The sequence below is a fragment of the Lithobates pipiens genome, unplaced genomic scaffold (assembly GCF_037356315.1).
Source record: "Lithobates pipiens isolate NorthernLeopardFrog02 unplaced genomic scaffold, aLitPip1_a1.2 Scaffold_25, whole genome shotgun sequence".
Lineage (NCBI taxonomy): Eukaryota > Metazoa > Chordata > Amphibia > Anura > Ranidae > Lithobates > Lithobates pipiens.
Window position 1 is genome coordinate 142,449,340 of NW_027507787.1, and position 22,382 is coordinate 142,471,721.

Sequence of the window (22,382 nt, forward strand, 5' to 3'; positions counted from 1 at the left end):
TGGTGAATGTCACCCAAGATTGCTTTGAAAAGTTGAGATTATTTCATATTTATAAGTTGAAATATACCATTGACGTCATTATATTCTCAGAAGCTTGGCTTTTACACTCTGCCTTTCTTCACATCTCCGTGTAACTAATTCATAAATATGGATAAAATATATTTCACTGTAGATATCTCTTACAGGTTTATAAATTACAGAATTACAAATTCCTACCAACATCACATGACATAGGAATCATGTTGAATAATGGATATACACATAGTAAGAGCTAAGTTAAATAAAACTAGATAACCATTTTTATTTTATTTTAATACAGAATATTTGAACACATATTAAAAGGATAAAAATAATCCAAGCAAGTAGATCTTTAAATCTGAAGTTGTTGACACTCTTCGAGAAGTAGTGATGTTCCTGGTTATCGTTAAAGGAATTCTGAACTAACAACAAAGGTTGGTATTGCAGAATGTCATTGAAATAATATACTGAAGTCAGGTGGGGACTGCATTTGTCCACATGGTAAAACAAGCAGCTCTCCTCCAGAACTTGTAATCACTTCCTCCTGATAGGGTAGAAAGTACAAATGTAATTTTAAGCCATGTCTAGCTGAAAGATCAATATATTTACATATCTGGCTTTTATAGGAATAGAAGTGATCATTTTATAATACTGGTACAAAGAAAAAAAAACATGGTCTTGCTCCCTGGAAAGTGCTATATACCAATAACACGTTAACTCCCATTGGTCTATTTCTAATAGGGCTTTTGCATACTTTATGTTCCTAGATAAACAGTGTTTGCTACAGTTCCACCAAAAGAGTTGCAAACAATGAAATCTGGATTGTCATTCTTCAGCCAATGTGGAATGTTTTTTTTCTCAACAAAAGTGGAGTTACGCTTTAACAAAAACAGCATTCAAAATGGAGCACTAACAACACACACAGTCTTTGATTTCAGAAATATGTTTACAGTTGGAATTTGATGTAAAATTCAATTTGAAATTCTGACAATTTTTTTTTTTCGTTATTCGGATCATTCGGTTTATTTAGATTTTTTACTGTAATTTTGGTATTTAGATATATATCCGGATCTCTGAATAAGTAAAAATTTGTGTGAGTATTAATTTGGAATGAAATAAACCTGTCTATTTCTAAAAAGCCGAGTAAAGCATCAGGAGAAGAAAGAGATAGCAAGTATAGGCTCAGGCACTGCTACTTTTAAGTGAATCTATTGTTTTGTCCTGCATAGGTAGAGCACAGGTTCTATTTTAAATGGAAAAAAAAAAAAAAAAAAACCATAAATACTACAATGCACTGGACAGCCTATTACCCTCGTAAACAATTGGCACTGTGCTGCTTTAACTGGTAATTGCGCGGTCATGCAATGCTGTACCCAAACAAAATTTGCATCCTTGTTTTTCCCACAAATAGAGCTTTCTTTTGATGGTATTTGATTGCCTCTGGGATTTTTATTTTTTGCGATATAAATGGAAAAAAATTAAAATAAATAATCAAAAATGAAAATGATACTTTCTACTTTTGTTATAATAAAAATCCAATAAACTACATTTTAGTCATACATTTAGGCCAAAATGTATTCATTCCTTGAGGTGCTAAAATAGCAGGGCAGTAAATCCCCCCCCCAATGACACCATTTGCAAAATTAGACACCCCAAGGGAATTGCTGAGAGGCATGTTGAGCCCATTGAATAATAATAATCATAATAATAATTTAATAATAATAATGTCAATAATAATAATGACAAAAAAAAAGTTGTCACTAAATGATATATTTCTGACACATGCCGTGGTTATATGTGGAATTGTACCCCAAAATACATTTAGCTGCTTCTCCTGAGTATGAGGATACCACATGTGTGGGACTTTTTGTGAGCCTAGCCACGTGCGGGGCTCTGAAATCCAAGCACCGCCTTAAGGATTTCTAAGGGCGTAAATGTTTTCACTCCTCACTACCTATCATAGTTTTGAAGGCCATAAAATGCCAATATGGCACAACCCCCCCCCCCCAATTACCCCATTTTGGAAAAGTAGACACCCCAAGCTATTTGCTGAGAGGCATTTTGAGTCCATGAAATATTTTATATTTTGCCACAAGTTGCGAGAAAATGACAAACTGTTTTTTTTGCACAAAGTTGTCACTAAATAATATATTGCTCACACATGCCATGGGCATATGTGGAATTATACCCCAAAATACATTCTGCTGCTTCCCTTGAGTAAGGGAAACCCAAGCACCGCATTCAGGATTTCTAAGGGCGTAAATATTTGATTTCACTCCTCACTTCCTATCACAGTTGCAAAGGCCATAACATGCCAATATGGCACAACCCTCCAAACCAAAGTAGCCACCCTAACCTATTTGCTGAGAGGCATTTTGAGTCCATGGAATATTTTATATTTTGCCACAAGTTACGGGAAACTAAATGATATATTGCTCACACATGCCATGGGCATATATGGAATTACAAGCCAAAATACATTCTGCTGCTTCTCCTGAGTACGGGGATACCACATGTGGGGGAGTTTTTGGCAGTCTAGCCGCTTACGTTTTTTTAGGCTAATTAGCCTAAACCCGCAGGCATCATTCCGGTATAGCCACCAGTATGTTGCTGGTCCTTGTTGGGCATATATTGTAATTTTTTTGTTCATGCAGCCTGTGGGCTGAACAAAAAAAAGAGATTGATCAGTGGGAATGTCCACAATTAGAATACTCCCCTTCATTCACCCACGTCTAATGATGGGCATACATGCACCATTTTGTTTTTAACCAGTAGGCATCCACGCTATAGCCGAAAGATGGCTACAGCGTGGACTCCAATTGCCGGGAGAGCGTCCTGTTTACTTCCCCGATGCGGACGTGCATCATGGAAATTCTGTGTTGGCCATGTCCCTTGGACACAGCCAATCACAGATCGTGCTAAATGGCCAATCACAGCGGCCATTTATCACTCGATCTGAGTATCCAATGAGAGATGATCTCATATGTAAACATATGAGATCATCTCTCATTGGCGGCTCTCCTTCCTCACACAGAGACAGCGTGTGAGGAGGGAGAGCGAATCGGCTGCAGTTTGTGAGTGTAAGAAAAAAAAGGGAAAATAAAGTGTCCACAATACCTGTCAGTGCCTTCTGCCCCTAGTGCCATCTGTCCCCAGTGCCACATGTCAGTGCCATCCGTCCCCAGTGCCATGTATAAGTGCCATCTGTCATCAGTGCCACGTATAAGTGCCATCTGTCATTGGTGTCACATGTCATCAGTGCCACCTATTAGTGCCATCTCTCAGTGCCACGTATTAATGCCATCTGTCATCAATGCCACCTATTAGTGCCATCTGTCATCAGTGTCACATGTCATCCGTACCACGTGTCAGTACCATCTGTCATCAGTGCCACCTGTCAGTATCACGTACCATCTGTTATCAGTGTCACGTGTCATCAGTGCCACGTATCAGTGTCATCTGTCATCAGTGCCATGTATTAGTGCCATCTGTCATCAGTGCCACATATTAGTGCAACATGTCATCAGTGCCATGTTTTAGTGTCATCTGTCATCAGTGCCACATATTAGTGTCATCTGTCATCAGTGTCACGTGTCATCAGTGCCACCTATTAGTGCCACATCAGTGTCACATGTCATCAGGGCCACATATCAGTGCCATCTGTCATCAGCATCATGTCATGTCGCAGAATGTATTTTGGGACGTCATTTGTGGTATACACATGCCATATATGAGAAATAACCTATTACAATGACAATTTTGTGGAAAAAAAAAATAAAATCTTCATTTTGCAAAGTATTGTGGGAAAAAAATTACATCAAAACCTCACCATGCATTCTGCTAAATACCTTGTAATGTCTGCTTTCAAAAAAGGGGTCATTTGGGGGGTATTTGTACTTTTCTGGCTTCTTAGGGTCGCAAGAAATTATATGGGCCACCAGTACATCAGGTGTGATCAATTTTTTATGATTTGCACCAGAGCTTTTAGACTCTCTAACTTTCACAAAGACCAAATAATATCCACTAATTTGGGTAATTTTTTACCAAAGATGTGTAGCAGTATAAATTGTGACCAAAATTTATGAAGAAAAATTTATAATTTGCAGTTTTATTAATTATTATTATTTATAATGCTTTATTAAGTTTTATCACAGAAACAAAGATAAATGCGTTTTTTTCAAAATTTTCTGTCTTTTTTCATTTATAGCGCAAAAAAAAACCCCGGAGGTTATCGAATATCACCAAAAGAAAGCTCTATTTGTATGAAGTAAAGGAAAAAATATAATTTGGGTACAGTATTACATGACTGAGTAATTATCATTCAAAGTGTGAGAGCACCTAAAGCTGAAAATTGGTCTGGTCACGAGGGGGTTTTAAGAGCCCAGTTGTCAAGTGGTTAACTGTGGTGGTGAAATCACCTCCTACAGCACTGGAGTGGGAGCAAATGCTGTTGCTGTCAAGATAAATAAACCTGCGCTGCAACTGCGTACCTGATAAGCAAATGATGGTTAACAATAAAACAAAGTAACATTACAGTATAGTAGTAAGACATACCATACTTGCAAAGCAAATACAAAAAAACATAGTAAAAAAATAGGATTTTTAAAACAGCGTATCCTTTTCTTGAAGTACATAATAGGACACAGAACCTCAAGTATTTACTTAGTGGGTTATGGGCCTACCTTCAGGTGTTGACACTAGTGTAACCAATAAAGGAAGTTGACACCCCTATGTAACCCCTCCTCCTTCCAGGTGTACCTCAGTTTGGCAGCCAAGCAATATAAGCAATATACTTTCACCCCATAAAACAGAGGGGCAGGAGCTCTGTGTCCTATGATGAACCCTCGAGAAAAGTATTTTACAGGTAAGCTGTTTTAAAAATCCTATTTTCTTTATCATACATCATAGGACACAGAGCCTCAAGTATTTACTTAATGGGACGTCCCATAGCAATGTTACTTGAGGGGAAGGAGACACAACCCGTAGGGCAACCCCCAGATCTGAGGACTTATACTGCTGCCTGCAGCACACTGCGCTCGAAGGCAATATCCTCATTCGCTCTTACATCCACTTGATAACATTTTGCAGATCTGAGCCATGGAGGCCTGGTGACACACTTAACTTGAAAAGGAGGAATCTTTCCCTTTAATCATAAGTTTGAATTATAACTTGCCGAATCCACTTGGCAACAGTGGATTTTGACGCTGCCTGTTCTTTCTTAGGACCCTCTGGCAGAATAAATAAGATGTCAGTCTTATGAATCTGAGCAGTTTTCTTTAAATAGATGTTCACTGCTCTCACTACATCAAGACAACGTAGTGCCTTTTCTTCCCTGGAACATGGTTTTGGGAAAAATGATGGCAGGATAATATCTTCATACAGATGAAAACCTGAAACTATTTTTTGTAAAAAGCCTGGACGAGGGCATGACACCACTCTGTCCTCATGAATAACCAAATATGGCTCTTTACAAGAAAGAGCAGCTAATTCTGATACCCTCCTTGCTGAGGATATAGCAACCAAAAATACCAGCTTCCTTGTCAAAAGAACTAAAGGAATATGCTGTATCGGTTCAAATGGCTGTTTTTGTAACATCGACAAAACTAAATTCAAGTCCCAAGGGCTTAAAGGTGATTTAACTGGCAGATTAATCCGCATCACTCCTTGCATGAAACCCCGAACTAAAGAATGCGTAACAAGCAGTCTTTGAAATAAAATTCATAAGGCGGAGACTTGGCCCTTAATAGTACTTAGGGCCAACTTCATCTCTACACCTAATTGTACAAAGGCAAGAATTCTGCCTATGATATATCTCTGAGGGTGCCAACCCTTGTATTCACACCAGGAAACATAAGCTTTCCAGACTCTATTATATATAGCTCTAGAAGTTGGCTTCCTAGCATTAATCAAAGTAAAGATAACTGACCTGGATAGTCCACGTTTATTCAGAATGTGGGTCTCAATAGCCAGGCCATTAAATTTAGCGTTCGTAAAGTAAGAATATCGGCCCCTATGATTGCAGGTCTGGCCTTAGTGGGAGGGTCCATAGGTCCTCCACTGCCATCTTTACGGTCTCTGCATAAAATTACCTCCTGGGCCATGCTGGTGCTACTAGTATTGTCGGCTTTCTTTCCAGCCTGATTCTGCAAAGAAGTCGAGGTAGCAATTAAATTGGGGGAAATGCATATATCAGTGAAAACTGATCCCACTGGGTCACCAACGCATCTGTTCCGTATGCGAGTGGGTTCCTTGTCCTGGACACAAAGTTGACTAGCTTTGTGTTGAATATGGACTCTAGAAGGTCTATCTCTGGAGTCCCCCATCTTTGGCAAGTAGCCAAAAAATTTCGGGATGTAGAGACCATTCTCCCAGGAATAACTGCTGGTGACTTAAGTAGTCTGACTACCAATTCTCTACTCCGTAATGAAAACTGCCAATAGGCATTGGACATTCTTTTCTGCCCAAGTTAGAATCTGGTTCACCTCTCTCTGAGCCGAGAGACTTTTGGTGCCCCCTTAGTGATTGATATATGCCACAGCTGTGGCATTTTCTGATTGGATCCTGATGGGACAATCTTTTAACCTGGAGGTTCAGGTTCTCAGAGCCAGATACACTGCCCGAATCTCTAGGATATTGATGGGCAGATCTCTTTCGGTTCCTGACCACTGTCCCTGGACAGTTGTCTTTTCGCATACTACTCCCCATCCTGACAGGCTGGCATTTATCGTTACTACTTTCCAGATAATTGGTCTGAAGGACTTTCCCTTCAGCAGGTTCCGAGTTAGTAACCATCAACTGAGGCTTTGGGACACTCTTGGGGACAGCTGCATTGGCAAATCCAAAGCTTGAATCATCTTGTTCCAAGCAGACAGGATACTGTTTTGAAACAGTCTCGAATGGAATTGGGCATAGGGAATTGCTTCGAATGAAGCTACCATCTTTCCTAACAACCTCATGCAAAGGCAAATTGAGGGATCTCTTTTTGACCTGACCATCCGCACCAGCTTTTGCATGGAGCTGATCTTTGCAGGAAGCAAGAACACACTTTTCTGGGCTGTGTCTATGATCAGGCCCAGATACTTCAGCCTTCTTAGTGGCTTTAAGGGGGATTTCTTTAGGATGAGAATCCAACCCAGACATTCCAGGTAACTGCTTGTAATGGCTACACCTTGCTTCAAGTGAGCCACTGACTGATCTATTAACAATAGATCGTCTAAGTAAGCCAAGACAGTTATGCCCTGTGCCCTTAACCTGGCTAGAGGTGGGGCTAGTACTTGTGAATACCTGAGGTGCTGTGGCAAGGCTGCAAACTGAAAGTGCTTTTGTTCTACTTTGAACCGCAGAAACCTCTGGTGAGGAGGAAATATAGGGACATCGAGATATGTGTGATGTCGATGGATGCCAGAAGTTCTCCTCCTTGTAGATTCCGTAGATCTAGAATTGGTCTCATATCCCTATTTGGCTTTGGAACCATAAATAGGTTTGAGTAAAACCCCAAACCTTGCTCTTGTTTGTCTGATCACCCCTTGAGCCAACATTTGGTCTAAGGCTTGCAACAGGGATTGCCTTATCCCTGGATCCTTCCGGATGTTTGATCTCAGAAAACAAGGTGGTGGAAACTCTCGCTTGTATCCTAGAGACAATGTGGAGAGAGTCCATTTGTCGTGAATTTCCCTAAGCCAGACTTCTGAGTACCTCAGAAGTCTTCCCCCCCACCCTGGTGAGGGGAGATGCCTCTTCATGACGTGGCTTTGATATTCTGCTTTGCAGACTTGCGGCCCCAGGTCTTACTTTGTGCCTGGTTTTGACCCTGAAGTCTTCCTCTAGAGTCTGACGGTGGAGGCTGTTGCCCCTGCCTAGAGGTGGATACTGTCGCAGAGCTTATAGTTACATAGTTAGCAAGGTTGAATAAAGACACCAGTCCATCCAGTTTAACCTGAGTGAGTGTCTACAATTATCCCTATCCCTGTACATTGCACACTTGCATCAGTCCTTACTCTCAAGAAGCCCACAATCCAAGGTCCCCATTCATAATCTAGGGCCAATTTTGGACAGAAACCAATTAACCTACCTGCATGTCTGGGAGGAAACCGGAGTACCCGGAGGAAACCCACGCAGGCACAGAAAGAACATGCAAACTCCAAGCAGGTAGTGTCGTTGTTGGGATTCGAACCAGCGACCCTTTTTACTGCTAAGCGAGAGTGCTAACCACTACACCACTGTGCCGTCCGTGGTGTACATCTTATACATCTTGACCCTGTATCTGGCACACTTGCTGGGAAGATACTGTTTGAAAGACAAGTGGCCAGAAAACTTAATCAGGGACTCATCAATGCAGACAACTTGATGGGGAGTAAACAAGGCTGCAAAACATTGGTTGAAGTGGTTTATGAGGAGGTGAATTTTGTAGAGCCAATCATATCCAGGGTCTCCACAAGGACGACAGAGTTCATTGTTGTTGAAGTGCATGAAAAGCAAGATCTTCTCGTATCGTGCCCTGGTCATGGAGGTAGAGAACACGGGCATATGGTAAATTGGGTCAGTGGACCAATATGATCGCAACATACTCATTTTAACTATGCCCATGTCGAGGGAGAGGCCCAGAAAGGTCTTAAATTCAGAAATCATAATTGGTTTCCAATATCTGGCAAGGGAGGACTGGGGATTAGTGGCGATGATGAATTGTCCAGCATACAAATTACTTTGGTCCACAATATATCTAAAGAGAAAAACAGTGAATAAAAAATCAAGTGACGTAAAGTCAACTGTTTCCACCTGAATTCCGGGTTGGCCAGTGAATGGGGGAAGTAGTAGAAGCTGCAGAAGTGGTGGGCTCCCAATTAGGATTGTCAAATTCTGCAGTAAGGACACTATGGGCACAACAGGCCTCAATTTGTCTTCTTGGTGGCAGATACTACTTGTGCTTGCCATCTCGTCAGCTTGAACTGCACTTATGGGACTCGCCACGTCACCATGTAATACTGCAGTGCTGGATGTATGACCAGGGTGTACTAGGCTGCTGGTGTTTGCCAGTTCACCAGAAGGATGAGCAGCACTAGGACTTCTCTGCTCCATACGAGAGCCCTGCAGTTCTTGCACCTCAACAACAGCAGAAGAATATCGGGGTCTGGTACGCCTGACCTTGGCAGGGACCACAACTCCGTCGTCAGAGCTATCTGTCATGGAGCCGCTGTGGTCTACAGGATTGTATTCTGAGCCTGAATCTTACAGATGAGTGACTTCCTCTTCACTGTCTGTCATGCTCAGAAACATGTAGGCCTCTTCACTACCTTCGATTTGCAAATTTACTGGTACACTACATAGTTACATACCGTGTTTCCCCGAAAGTAAGACAGTGTCTTACTTTCTTTTTATCCCCAAAAGCCCCACTATGTCTTACTTTCGGGGTATGTCTTATATTGGAAAAAAATCCCAGCATGCAGAGCTGCACTGCGCTACAGAAGAGGACTACAAGTCCCAGCAAGCAAGGCTGCACTGCATTACAGAGGACTACAAGTCCCAGCATGCAAGGCTGCACTGTACTACAGAGGAGGCCTACAAGTCCCAGCATGCAAGGCTGCACTATGGAGGACTACAAGTCCAAGCATACAAAGCTTCTATGCTCAGCAGAGGAGAACTGTAAGCCCACACAGCCCGGTATGTTGGGACTTGTAGTCCTCCTCAGCTGCATCTTGCGGTTACATAATAAGAGCTGCAGAGAATCTCTTCACACCCCCCCTCCCCCTCCCCCTCCTTGGTCTCTCTCTGTATGACCAGCACTGACCTGTACCGGGAGGACACAGAGCCAGTGACACCTGTCGGCAGTGATCCGGGACCTGGCGCAATAATCCCCTTCTCTGTGGTTGCGTCGTGCCGTTCTGATCAGTCTCGGGCAGCGGCTGTCACTCACAGCCGAGCAGAGTGAAGCCACCTCCCCCTCCTCTTGTATGGTTACACAGTGCTGTGTATGGAGGAGGAGGAGGAGGGGGAGGCGGCTTCAGTGAAGCCGCCTCCCCCTCCTTCTCCTTCATGGACAGCACTGTGTAGCCATACAAGAGGAGGGGGAGGCGGCTTCACTCTGCTCGGCTGTGAGTGACAGCCGCTGCCCGAGACTGATCAGAACGGCGCTGTCTCTTCAGTCGGAGGGGGAGGGCGCTGGCCTGGCACCCCCCCAGGGTGTGGCACCCGGTGCGGGCCGCACCCCCCGCCCCACTCTTAGTACGCCACTGGAGGCGGCAATACCCCCGTGTTTCCCTGAAAGTAAGACATATGTCTTACTTTCGGGGTACGGCTTATATTAGCCGACCCCTCTGAAACTCCCGATACGTCTTACAATCGGGGGTTTCTTACTATCGGGGAAACACGGTAGTTAGTCAGGTTGAAAAAAAAGTTCATCCACTTCAACCCCAAAAAATAAAAAATATAATAATATCATACCAGCCCATGTACCCAATTCTATACCCACAGTTGATCCAGAGGAAGGAAAAAAAAAACAGCAGAGCATGATCCAATTTGCTAAAGCAGTTAAAAAAATTCCTTCCTGGTCCCCCGGGAGGCAATCGGATTTTCCCCGGATCAACTTTCCCTATAAATGTCAGTACCCAGTTATATTATGTACACTTAGGAAATAATCCAGGCCTTTCTTAAAGCAATCCACTGAGCTGGCCATAACCACCTCTGCAGGAAGTCTATTCCACATTTTCACATTTTCACAGCTCTTACTGTGAAGAAACCTTTCCGTATTTGGAAATTAAATCTTTTTTTCCTCTAGACGTAAAGAGTGCCTCCTTGTCCTCTTTGTTGACTGTAAAGTGAATAACTCGAAACCAAGTTCACTATATGGACCCCTTATATATTTGTACATGTTGATCATATCCCCCCTTAATCTCCTCTTATCAAGAGTGAATAAATTCAGTTCCTCTAATCTTTCCTCATAGCTGAGTTTCTCCATGCCTCTTATCAGTTTGGTTGCCCTTCTCTGCACTTTCTCCAGTTCCCCGATATCCTTTTTGAGAACTGGTGCCCAAAACTGATCTGTATATTCCAGATGAGGTTTTACTAATGATTTGAACAGGGGCAAAATGATATCTCTCTCTCTGGAGTACATACCTCTCTTAATACAGGAAAGGACTTTGCTCACTTTGGAAACCGCAAATTGGCATTGCATGCTATTATTGAGCTTATGATCTACCAAAACCCCCAGATCCTTCTCCACTATGGATTCCCCCAGTTGTACTCCCCCTAGCATGTATGATGCATGCATATTCTTAGCCCCCAAGTGCATAACTTTACATTTCTCAACATTAAACCTCATCTGCCACATAGTTGCCCAATTAGACAGAGCATTGAGGTTGGCTTGTAAATTGAAGACATCCTGTAAGGACGTTATTCCCCTGCATAGCTTGGTGTCATCTGCCAAGACGGAAATGTTACTTTTGATCCCAGACCCAATATCATTTATAAAGCTATTACACCACTGTGAGACTCACAGGTAAAAAAGCTCCTAGGCTGTCAGCAACTGTAGCAAACGCTACCAAAAAAAAACTGTAAGCGATCACAGGGATCAGGCCTGACTCTGCGAACGTTGCAGTTATGTGTTTAGTGTTTTGTAAGTGACAGTGATCGATCGATACTGCACTTGGGCTGGGCTGGGCGGAGAGGCAAAACTCAGGTGCTAGTAGGTATCTGGGCTGAGTTTTTGGGAACCCTAAACTGCTGGGGATGCTAGTATGGATCTGATCAGATATTGATCTGTTCAGACACTATACCACTAAGGGAGGTGTATGCTGCGTGCGTGGGTGTTAGCGGTACTGGGCACTATTCTGATGCTGCCTGGGCAATGCAGACCCTAACTGACCCTAAAACATAACTGATATCACCCGCCGGGCGATCAGGGGGGGTTAAACCTTTACTGGGTAATAAATGGCGGGTATAAAAAACAAACTAACCAGAGTCACCCTTATCACTGGTGAAGGGGTTAACTAGGGGGAAATCAGGGGGTTAAAAACTTTATTAGGTAGTATATGAGAGTACCTGAGCTAGCAGAAAGCTGATGTGAATCGAAATAACAGGCTAACTAGCGTCACCCGTGACATCAATACGCCAATCAGAAAAATGATTGATTAGTGACACTGGTGACAGGGGGTGAAAGTGTTAATTGGGAGCGATCAAGGGATTAAACCTTTATTATAGAGGGTTAGGGGGATACCCTGGAACTAATTGGTCCTACCACTAATTGCCCTAACACTTAGAACAGTCACAAAATGACACCAATGCAGTGATCAGTAAAAAAAATAAAAACTGCTATTGGTGTCACTGTGACAGGGGGTGCAGGGGGGGTAATCGGGGGTGATTGGGGGGTGATTTGTGTGCCTATGTGTACTGTTGGTGCAAACTCACATTGATGTCTTGTCTCCTCGGGAGCCGGAACGAAAAGGCTCCACGGGGAGAGATGATATCACTTCCTCTGCTTCTGTTTATATTTCAGAAGCAGAGAAAGCTTCCCATTCGTCAGGAGTGATCGTGAGGGAGAGGCCATGAATCAGTGGCCTCCCCCACAGGATGGATCGCTCCGGCAATGATGCCGACCACCTCGGGCACCGGGGGGGCGCAATCGTGCTCCCCATCCGCAGGAGGGGAGTAAAGTACCCATATGTTACTCTGCCTGTCCATGCCATCTCGGCCGCGAGTCATGTGACTGGCCTGAAGAGCACCCTAAAAAGGTATTTAGAGTACAAGCCTTATTTTTAGAAAATACTTACACAGTGTGGTTTTATTTAAGTGCACAGGGAAAGGGGGGTCCTGTACTCGTGGAGGCTTTGTGTTTTGTGGGGTAGTTTTATACTATCTATACTGTGGGGACTATGTGGGGTGAATACTCTGGTACTGTGGGGGGAGGAAACTCATGGTGAAAGCTCTGTTCTGTCAGGGAGAGCTCTGTACTGGGGGATAGGGTAGGGGAGAGCTCTGTACTGAGGGGAAGATAGGTCGTGGAGTGGGTAACACCAGCCAGTGTATAAACAAAACTATGTTACCCACTCCTGAGCCCTTTGCGATACGCAGTTCTGAGCCTAGATCACACTTACCATTATCTATCTTCCTGAGATATGGGAGGGTGGTTAGTGCAGAGCTGGCAGTCCTGTTTAAGTGCTGTATTTTTATATTTTCCTTTAGGTGTCTGCCTCCTGCTGGCAGTTTAAAGATAGCTTGTGTAGATAGGCAATTACAATATGCTTTTAAGTGTATCCAGCTTACATTTGAGATCAACTTCCAAACTGCTCCTAAGCTGTTTCAAATTGCTTTGCACTTGTATAAAGAGTAAGCATTTCTGATGCAATACATATCTGTGCATACACTCTCTTTATAGGGATTGGAAAGTCTCATGGTTTTTCACCTTAATGCCCCAACCCCCCCCCCCCCCTTTTTCTTACCTGAGCCCATCCGTTCCAGTGATATGCATGGGCCCAGCTCCAGCCGTTGCCTCTGTCCTCATTGGATAGATTGAGAGCAGTTGTAGCCATGGGCTCCACTGTCTGTGTCAATGGACACAGCAGTAGGACTTGGGAGCGCACCCACATGGGTGCCCCCATGGAAAGCAGCACTCCGTGGGAGCACTCAATGAAGAGAGGAGCCAGGAGAATTGGGGCTGCTTTGTGCAAAACCCTTGAACAGAGCAGGTAAGTATAACCTGTTTGTTATTTTTATAAAAATAAATTTGAGGGGGCATGGTTTGGCTGCAGCAGATGATGGCTGTCTAGATTCTCTGCTCTCCCTCAGATCAGGGGAAAACAACAGTATTAGCCGTCTTTACCTCTGGATCGGGGGCCACTACTTCTGGGACACCCTGGGACATGTCCAAGAAGAAAAAGAACAACAACAACCAGAGATTGCGCCATTTACACAATTCACCCTCACCCGCACAGTCTAACACAGCGTCGGACAACCAGTGGGACATGGAGGAGAGCGGACAGCTGGACCTCTCCTCAACCCCAGGACAGATGTAAGAGAGCCACAAAATCCCCGGCAGGCTCACCAGCCAAATCACTTGCTCTAAAGAAGCAGTGTTAGGCTGATGCTGCACACACAGGAGACAGTGCCACTAACTCTAAAGCTGCCTTCTCAGCCTCAGACAACAATCCAGCCTCAGAAAGCACCCTGAAGTGTATGGTTCTCTCTTTACAGGCTGACCTTCAAAGAGATTTAAAAATATCCCTTAATCATATCCAGAGCAGAGTAGAAAACTAGAAGACCAAACTGACATCATTGAACAACAACTGCACACAGTGGCTCAGGCACATAATGCAGCTATAGACACGCAGGATGATCAGGCAGCAGCGATTCACTAAATGCAGCTTAAAATCGCAGACCGCGAAGACCACTCCAGGTGTAACAACTTAAAGTTCAGGGGAATACCAGAGTCGATTAAACCAGGGGAACTAGTATCATATATCCAACAACTCTCCCGCGCGCTAGTACCCAACCTGTCTGCACACGACATGATCATCAACCAAGCGCATAGAATATAGAAACCTAAACATCTTCCGGATACTGTGCCTAGGGACACCTTAGCTCGGATTCATTTCTTTCCCACCAAAGATGAGCTACAAGATCCATGTTATGAGCTACAAGATCCATGCTCACACTACCAACCCCATATGCTGCAATCTCCATATTCAGCGACATTTCAGCTGCCGTGGCCCAGGCACGTAAACGGTTTGCTCCTCTCACCTCAGTCCTGCAAGACAATCAGGTTCCATATCGCTGGGGCTTCCCTACAAAGCTTCTGGTTACCTTCCAAAACCAACTGGTCCCAATTCTGACACCCAAAGATGGCCTAAAACAACTGCACAACTGGGGTCTCATTCCTCATATCCCACCTAGCATTCCTCGATCCAAACAATCAACCAAGGTGCCTGATCCCTGGTTGCAAGAAGACAGAACCTGATGGAACGTCTCAGGGCCTTCCACTCTGGGAACTCCAATATCTTTATGGCTCATACCATCAGAGTTACTCAGTGTCTTCTGAGGGAGAACAAGGGTTCTCTAGAGTTGATCTGATCACTCCCTGGTACTTCTAGTTTGCTAAGCACACACGTATCTACCTGTTAACTTTTTGTTTCTGTCCCTCTTATTACTTGTTCACTGAGATTTTCTGTCATATATTTCCTAGAAGTAGTCCTAGTTGTATGTGACACAACTTCTTAAGTTAATAATTCGGTTGCATTATCTGGTTTATCGGTTTGTCATTAATATTGCATTGTTAACTTCTCCTGCTCCTATCAGTCCCTTAACCACAGACCACTCCCTGGTGTGATAAAGCAAATGATGTTGACCCTCTTCCGTACCAACATGCGCACTTCACCTATCCCACCTATAGAATGTTATCAATTACTACCATTAATGTCAAGGGTCTTAATCACCCCTTTAAGTGATCACTTCTCTGGAAGGAAGCCATATCCCAAAAGGTTGATATTCTTTGTGCCCAAGAGACACACTTCTGCAAAAACAAATCTCCAGTCTGTACTCATAAACAGTACCCACACTGCTTCTTTGCCAACACAGATAAAAAAGCAAGAGGTGTAATGATAGCAATACAGTCCTCTGTAGCATTCCAACTTCACCAAGTTGAACAAGACCCTCTAGGCAGATTCCTCATCCTTTCTGCATCCTTTAATAATTACCCACTTGTCGAAGTCAACCTAAACTTGCCTAACTTAGGACAAAAATCCTTTTACCAGAGCATACTAAACAAGCTTTCTACCTACCCCAAAGAATGTATCATTCTTTGCAGAGACTTTAATGAGATTATGGATCTCTAGACTCCTCCAATTCTTGCAGGAAAAGCTCATCATCATCATCAGCCCCGGTAACCATCTCTCTAAACACAGCACATACCTCCAAACCAAACAAGATATGGAGAATGAACGCCTCCCTACTAACTCATTTGATCTTCAAACCACAAATCAAGGCTGGAATAGAGTCATACTTTTCTGTTAATGCTGGTTCAGTAACCAATCCCACAACGGTATGGAATGCACATAAATCAGTAAACATAAATCAGTAATTAGAGGGTTGTTTGTCAAATTTGGTGCCCATGAGAAAAGAAATGACTACAGAGTACTTAAACCACATTAGGGATCTCAAGCGTAGTAAAAAAAACCTCTCCCACTGCACAACAGTCCAACGAGCTCCACCAACTTTAACAAAAATTTTGATTTCTATATTAAACGTCTTCGACTATCTTGGTAATCCTAAGAAAATAGGCTGAGCAAAGTTTTAGCCAACCAATACAAACGCAAAGTAACTCAATCCAAAATATCACACCTAACTGACCACCGAGGTCACAGATCCACCAGGCATAGCCAATCGCTTTAAAACCTTCTATTCAAAACTTTACAGCATTGCCACATCTTCCTCAGAGCCACCCACAGACATTACCATCCAGTCTTTCCTATTATCAGTTCAGCTCCCATCGTCACTCCCTCCCAATTAAATACCCTTTTACAACCATTCACAGCACTGGAACTCAAGACAGCCATTAGCTCTCTTCCCCTTCACAAGAGCCCAGGACCTGATGGGTTTTGTAATGAATACTATAAGACGTATTCTGACTTACTCACCCCCCCACTTATGCACCTCACTAAAGAGATTTGCAGCGATGGGAGACATCCCCAAGGAGTCTCTAGAAGCCTTAATTTTTCACCATTCCTAAACGAGGTACTGGCCAACTGCCGACCCATATCTCTACTTAACACTGATTTAAAGTTCTACACCAAACTGTTAGCATCTCGCCTAGCCACTCTCATCCCTTCCCTAATACACCTCGAACAAGTCGGGTTCATTCCACACTGCCAAACCTCAGATGACACAAGCAGCTTTATCGACCTCATTCAATGGATGGAACATCATCGGACGCCTTCTCTGCTCATCTTATTGGATGCAGAGAAGGCATTCGATAGAGTGCATTGGAGGTACCTGGAAAGCATGCTCATTAAATTTGGCTTGACCGGCACCTTCTTATGAGCCATTCTAGGCCTTTACAGCTAGGGTTTGGTCAGGAGGGTACTTGTTTAACCCGTTCTCCATTACTAATGGTACCAGACAAGGATGCCCGTTATACCCACAAATTTTTGTCATGATTATCAAGCCCTTAGCAGCTGCCATTCGTACCAATCTGCAAGTTCAGGGTATCAAAGTGGGTGAGTCCTCCCACAAAATAGGGCTCTACGCGGATGACATTCTAGTCTTGCTCTTTAACAGTCCTTGCAAGCTCTTCAACAAGTACTTAATCATTTTGGACACATATATGTCCCTATATAAGATTAACCATTCCAAATCCTGCATGGTGGTTATTCATCTTACTTCTAATTAAAAGAAGGAACTGTCCCAGATAACACATTTCTCATGGGTATCGAACTCAACGCTGCACTATCTAGGGATTCAGTTAGTTACTCCCTCGTCGGCTCTCCTTTGCAACAATATCAAGCTATTGACTAACAGACTCCAACAAATAAGCTCTGAACTCCGGGCAGTGAAAACCTCCTGAGCAGGGCACATAAACCTAGTGAAGTTTTTTCTTCTTCCTCATATTTTATACCTCTTTAGAACACTCTCAATTCCAATATTGCCTTGCTATCTCAACAAATTATAACGTATCCTCAACTCATTCATATGGGAGTGCAAACGCCCCAGGCTACACCACTCAACCAAAGATCTGTCCTTTATGTACTGCTTACCACTCCTCGTTCTGTGGGTAAATCCACAGCTATGCAACACTGGGAACAAGTACTACATTTTTCCACAATAGGAGGTGTGGTAAAGTTCTCTCAACAGCACCTGTGCCCATTCCAGGAATGTCTCCTACTGGCAAACTGTTTAGAAGGACTACCACTGCTGGTACTATACTCCAACCAAACTGGCAACCATTTTCCCCTCAACATCCCCTAACTCAGTGGTCATCAACCCTGTCCTCAAGGCCCACTAACAGGCTAGAATACTGCAATCATTGAGCAGCAAATGATATCACCTGTGATGTATTTCAGTTATCTTGCAAACCTGGCCTGTTAGTGGGCCCTGAGGACAGGGTTGATGACCACTGCCCTAACTGTTGGAGAAACTGCAACACAGATGGATCCCTGGTCTAAATATTGTGGACTTGTTTTTCTCCCCAACGATTCTGGAAAGACGTAAATGGTCTCATATGCTCAGTCACAGGCATTAAAGCTCACCTAACACCAGAGTTGGCCATACTAGGGATAGGGTTAACCAAATGGCCAACCACACTACGGTCAGTACTTAAACACATCTTGATAGCGGCAAGCTTCTCAATTGCCCGTAACTGGAAAAATCCTAACCCACCCACCATTCAATTAGTAATTTCTTTGCTCAACGACCAATGCCACATGTTATATATGTTTGCCAAAGCACAGTTATTGATGACCAGTTCTTCACCCAATGGGAACCTTGGCTTCAAGATCAAAGAAGTAACCATCTACCATAAATTGGCCTCATCATACCTGTGGACATGACCCTCCCAATCTGGAGCTCAACCAGATGCTACACAGTTTTACACTGAGTCTAAATATTTGATAACAGTCATATTATTTGAGCATCCCTCCTTCCTATAAGGTGTCCCCCTGGGTGTGGCCTCCTGACATTGCATAGATGTCACCCCTACTCTCCTAACTTACATTGCCGACATGTAAATTACCACCCATATTCGGTTCCACAATGACTCTACTCTTCTCTGACCCCGGATGATGTCACGATAGCCTAGCCTTAAAGAGGAAGTAAACCCTGATGAGTTTACTTCCTCTTTCATTCCCTGCAAAGGCAAAGCATAATGGACTACTATGCATTGTATAGTAGCCCATTATGTGTCACTTACCTGACACAGGAGCCAGCGAAGTCGCCGCTGTCCCCTGTAGTCCGCCGCATCCATCTTGTTGGTGGGGTCTCGCAGCTCCGCCGCTGTCATTTGGCGAAGCCGTGATGCCGTCACTCCCGCGCATGCGCACGGGAGCCGACACGCGTGGCAGCTCCGTCGCTGAGAATGCTGTGCTCAGTGCGCCTGCGCGCCACTGTCAACGGTGCATGCGCCGTAGACAGCGGTGCCTGTTTTTGGGCAAATATCTCCTAAACCATATAGGTTTAGGAGATATTGCTTGGACCTACAGGTAAGCCTTAATCTAGGCTTACCTGTAGGTCAAAGTGGTTTGTAAGGGTTTTCAACCACTTTAAGGCACCATTTTTCACCAACCAGCATTACTAATTCTACTTTCTGTACCTTTCTATGCTAGTCTGCTTCAACTACCCCCTAGCTTGATATTATACGTTGTCATCATTGTGACTTGTGAACTACTAATGTTATGCTTTATTGTTCTCATATAAATAAAGAAGAGTCCTGCGCAAATAATACCACAAAAAATGAATAATGTGTAAAAATGTGAAAAAAACAAGAGTCAATGAAAATATTTCAAAATAAACACACCAATAGTGTAAGTGTGTAGTGAAAAAGCACTGGAGGAAGAACAGGACCAAATGTTCCAAAAGATCAGGCTCCCAGAACTCTCACCTCAGAGATGGAATAATAAGGCAAAAGAAAATAATTCCAATGGACTTCTCCTTCACTTCTCTGTGCACAATCATCAAATGGTATAAACTTCTACCACTAGAGGGCCGATTCAACCTCTTATGAGTAATGCTGCAGCATATGTATCCTCGTGGTGTGAAACTTAAAGAAAACACAGAGGGGAAGGGGGAAGGGAGAGAGAAAGGGGACTCCAATAGTGTAGTGGTTTCCAAAACTGAATAAATTTATTTAAGAGAAAGCAAATGGACTCTCACATTTAAAAAGAAAATATCAAACAGAAAGAGATCTGGCGTGTACAGCCAGTCTTACGCTTGTTCCGGTATTCCTACGGCCACTCCCTACGCGTTACGTCACCACGTGACTTCTTCATGGGGATGACGCTAGACCGTTCGTAATATGCTTATATACGAGAAAACCGGAAACGATCGGACCGGAAACGTCCGAGCGACCATTTTGAAAGAGTTACTGTTTACTATTTTGTCCCGCTGCATTTTTTGTTTTATTTAGCAGCACTTGCACTTTTGTTATTCCACAGATTGTTACATTATACTTTGTTATATATTTTATTTTGATGCACGTAGATCCATTTCACGTCTAGCACATAGTGGCGCGAGGGTCCATTTTACACATTTTATTGTTCTCATGCCCCCCCTTCAGGGCATTATGTTGTATATGTGAAAAATCCAATAAAACCTTGGTGGAAATTTTTTTTAAAATCTTTACAACCCCTTTAACGTTACTAAAAGCACAGGTGTACTGCAATTTCAAGAACACACATTTAAGCACACATACACGAAGTTTGCATTGCCCACTTTTGTAATTTGACTCCTGCATCTTTTCAGTAACAGTATAGATGTACCTTGTGAAAATCAATAAGGTCTGTAAGAGTTGCATGTCTGTTTGGGTCAACACCAAGAAAGCTGTAGTAATCTCCTGATGCATCCACAAGGAAATGTCTAAATCCATTTTGATGACGGTAAGACAATGCATATCCCCAGATCTTCTCACTAACTCGTACAAGGAAGGACCCTTCAGGCATGTTCATCAGAAGCTTTTCTGCAGCATCACGGCTTATGATCCCTGCAAGCAATAAGAAAAAAGTTACATATTAGTTATAAATTAATGAAAACATAAAATAAAATGAATACATTTTTATAGCATATCATCAGAATGTATCATAATTAGAGATGAATTTTGGACCTGAAGCCAAGCCATTCTCCGGTAAAAAAAATTACAAGCTATTACATTCATTTGCAGCAACTGTTATCAATCCTGCACTTGCTGGCCTCTTAACTGTGGTCAAGTCACTTGGATCGCCTGTGACGGAGGCTAGCCGCCATCTGCATGCTCCGCCATTTGACAGTTCTTAAATAGGTAAGGGGTGGGGCCACCTGGCGATGTCATCTGGTGGCAAATTTTTGAAAAATATTGCTGGACGTTGGATAGTCAACAACACCACATCCCTATATTGAAGTACATAGATAGAAAGAACATAATGTGATTTTTAGGGTGCCAAGAATAGATCAGGAACAAACCCATATATAAAAATATTACATTTATTTATACATAAAAACATCAGGATATCATCATACAGTAAACATATTGTAGATGAGCAGCAGTATTTTCTTGCTCTACGTGTTTCGCCATACAATGGCATCTTCAGGAATACGTACTGCATGTATGGTCACTATGGAATGAAAACAGTATATTAGAAACATACACAATTGATGTGACATCACCGACCCAGCATGCACCAATTGGTGACGTCACAGGGGGAGATGCCCACAGACGACATCACCAGGTGGCTCCACCCCTTACCAATGTAAGAACTGTGACATGGGGAAGCAGGCAGGTGGCAGTTAGCCTTTGTCGCGAATTATTTTTTTGTGTCCGGCGGTGGTGTCATGATTGACAATGGATCTACATTGGGGGACTTTTTTTTATTTTTGATAAAGGGATTGTCAAAAACTGTGTGTGTGTTTTTAGTTGTTTTTCACACTTTTTTGGTGAATGGGTAGGGGTACCTCATACTCATTCACATAGGCCAGGATCTGGGGGCTCCCTTGTTAAAGGGGGCTTCCAGATTCTGATAAGCCTGCAGACCCCCACAACAACAGCCCAGGTTTGTCAAGAAGAGGCCCTTGTCCCTATCAACATGGGGACAAGGTGATTTAGGGTGGGGGAGCAGAGCCCCCCACCTCAAAGCACCACCCATGTTAAGGGCATGTGGCCTGGTATGGTTCAGGAGGAAGGGCCCACACACTCGCGCCCCCTCATTTCCTGACCTGCCAGACTGCATGCTCGGATAAGGGTCTGATATGAATTTTGTAGGGGGGTCCCTTGCCATTTTTCTGTTAAATTTTGGCGTGAGGTTCCCTTTAAAAACCATACCAGAGCCAAAGGGCCTGGTATTTTTTTTGTAATATTTTTGTATTGCTGGCAATGGTATTGTATCTAGAAGGTTATGGGCTGAAGGAACCACTAACACCCAAAGACCAATTTTACGCAACTGTTTGACCGGGACATCAAATTAAAATTATTTACAGCAAGGCCAATTCTTGCTTTCATCAAGAGTACCTCTATAGGGTTATGGTGTGAAGGCACCACCAACACTCAAAGCCCAATTGTTCTGCAACTGTTTGACAGGAGCATCAAATTTTGATTTTATTTTTACAGCAAGGCCAATTCTTGCTTTCATCAAGACTACATCTAAAAGATTACGGGTTAAAGGCACCACCAACATCCAAAGATCAATTTTTGTGCAACCATGTGA

The 22,382-nt window shown here is 43.3% G+C and overlaps 1 protein-coding gene across 1 annotated transcript in view; it reads right to left on the bottom strand.

Moving 5' to 3' along the window:
* Positions 1-259: 259 nt before the first annotated feature.
* The window catches only part of SH2D4B (SH2 domain containing 4B), a 461,445-nt gene continuing 439,322 nt past the window's right edge, over positions 260-22,382 (bottom strand). The window contains exons 7-8 of the mRNA XM_077454903.1: positions 20,469-20,689; positions 260-562 (exon numbers count right to left, since the gene is read on the bottom strand). Coding sequence (XP_077311029.1) covers positions 470-562; positions 20,469-20,689 — 314 coding nt within the window. The 3' untranslated portion in view covers positions 260-469. The remainder of the gene's footprint in view (positions 563-20,468; positions 20,690-22,382) is intronic.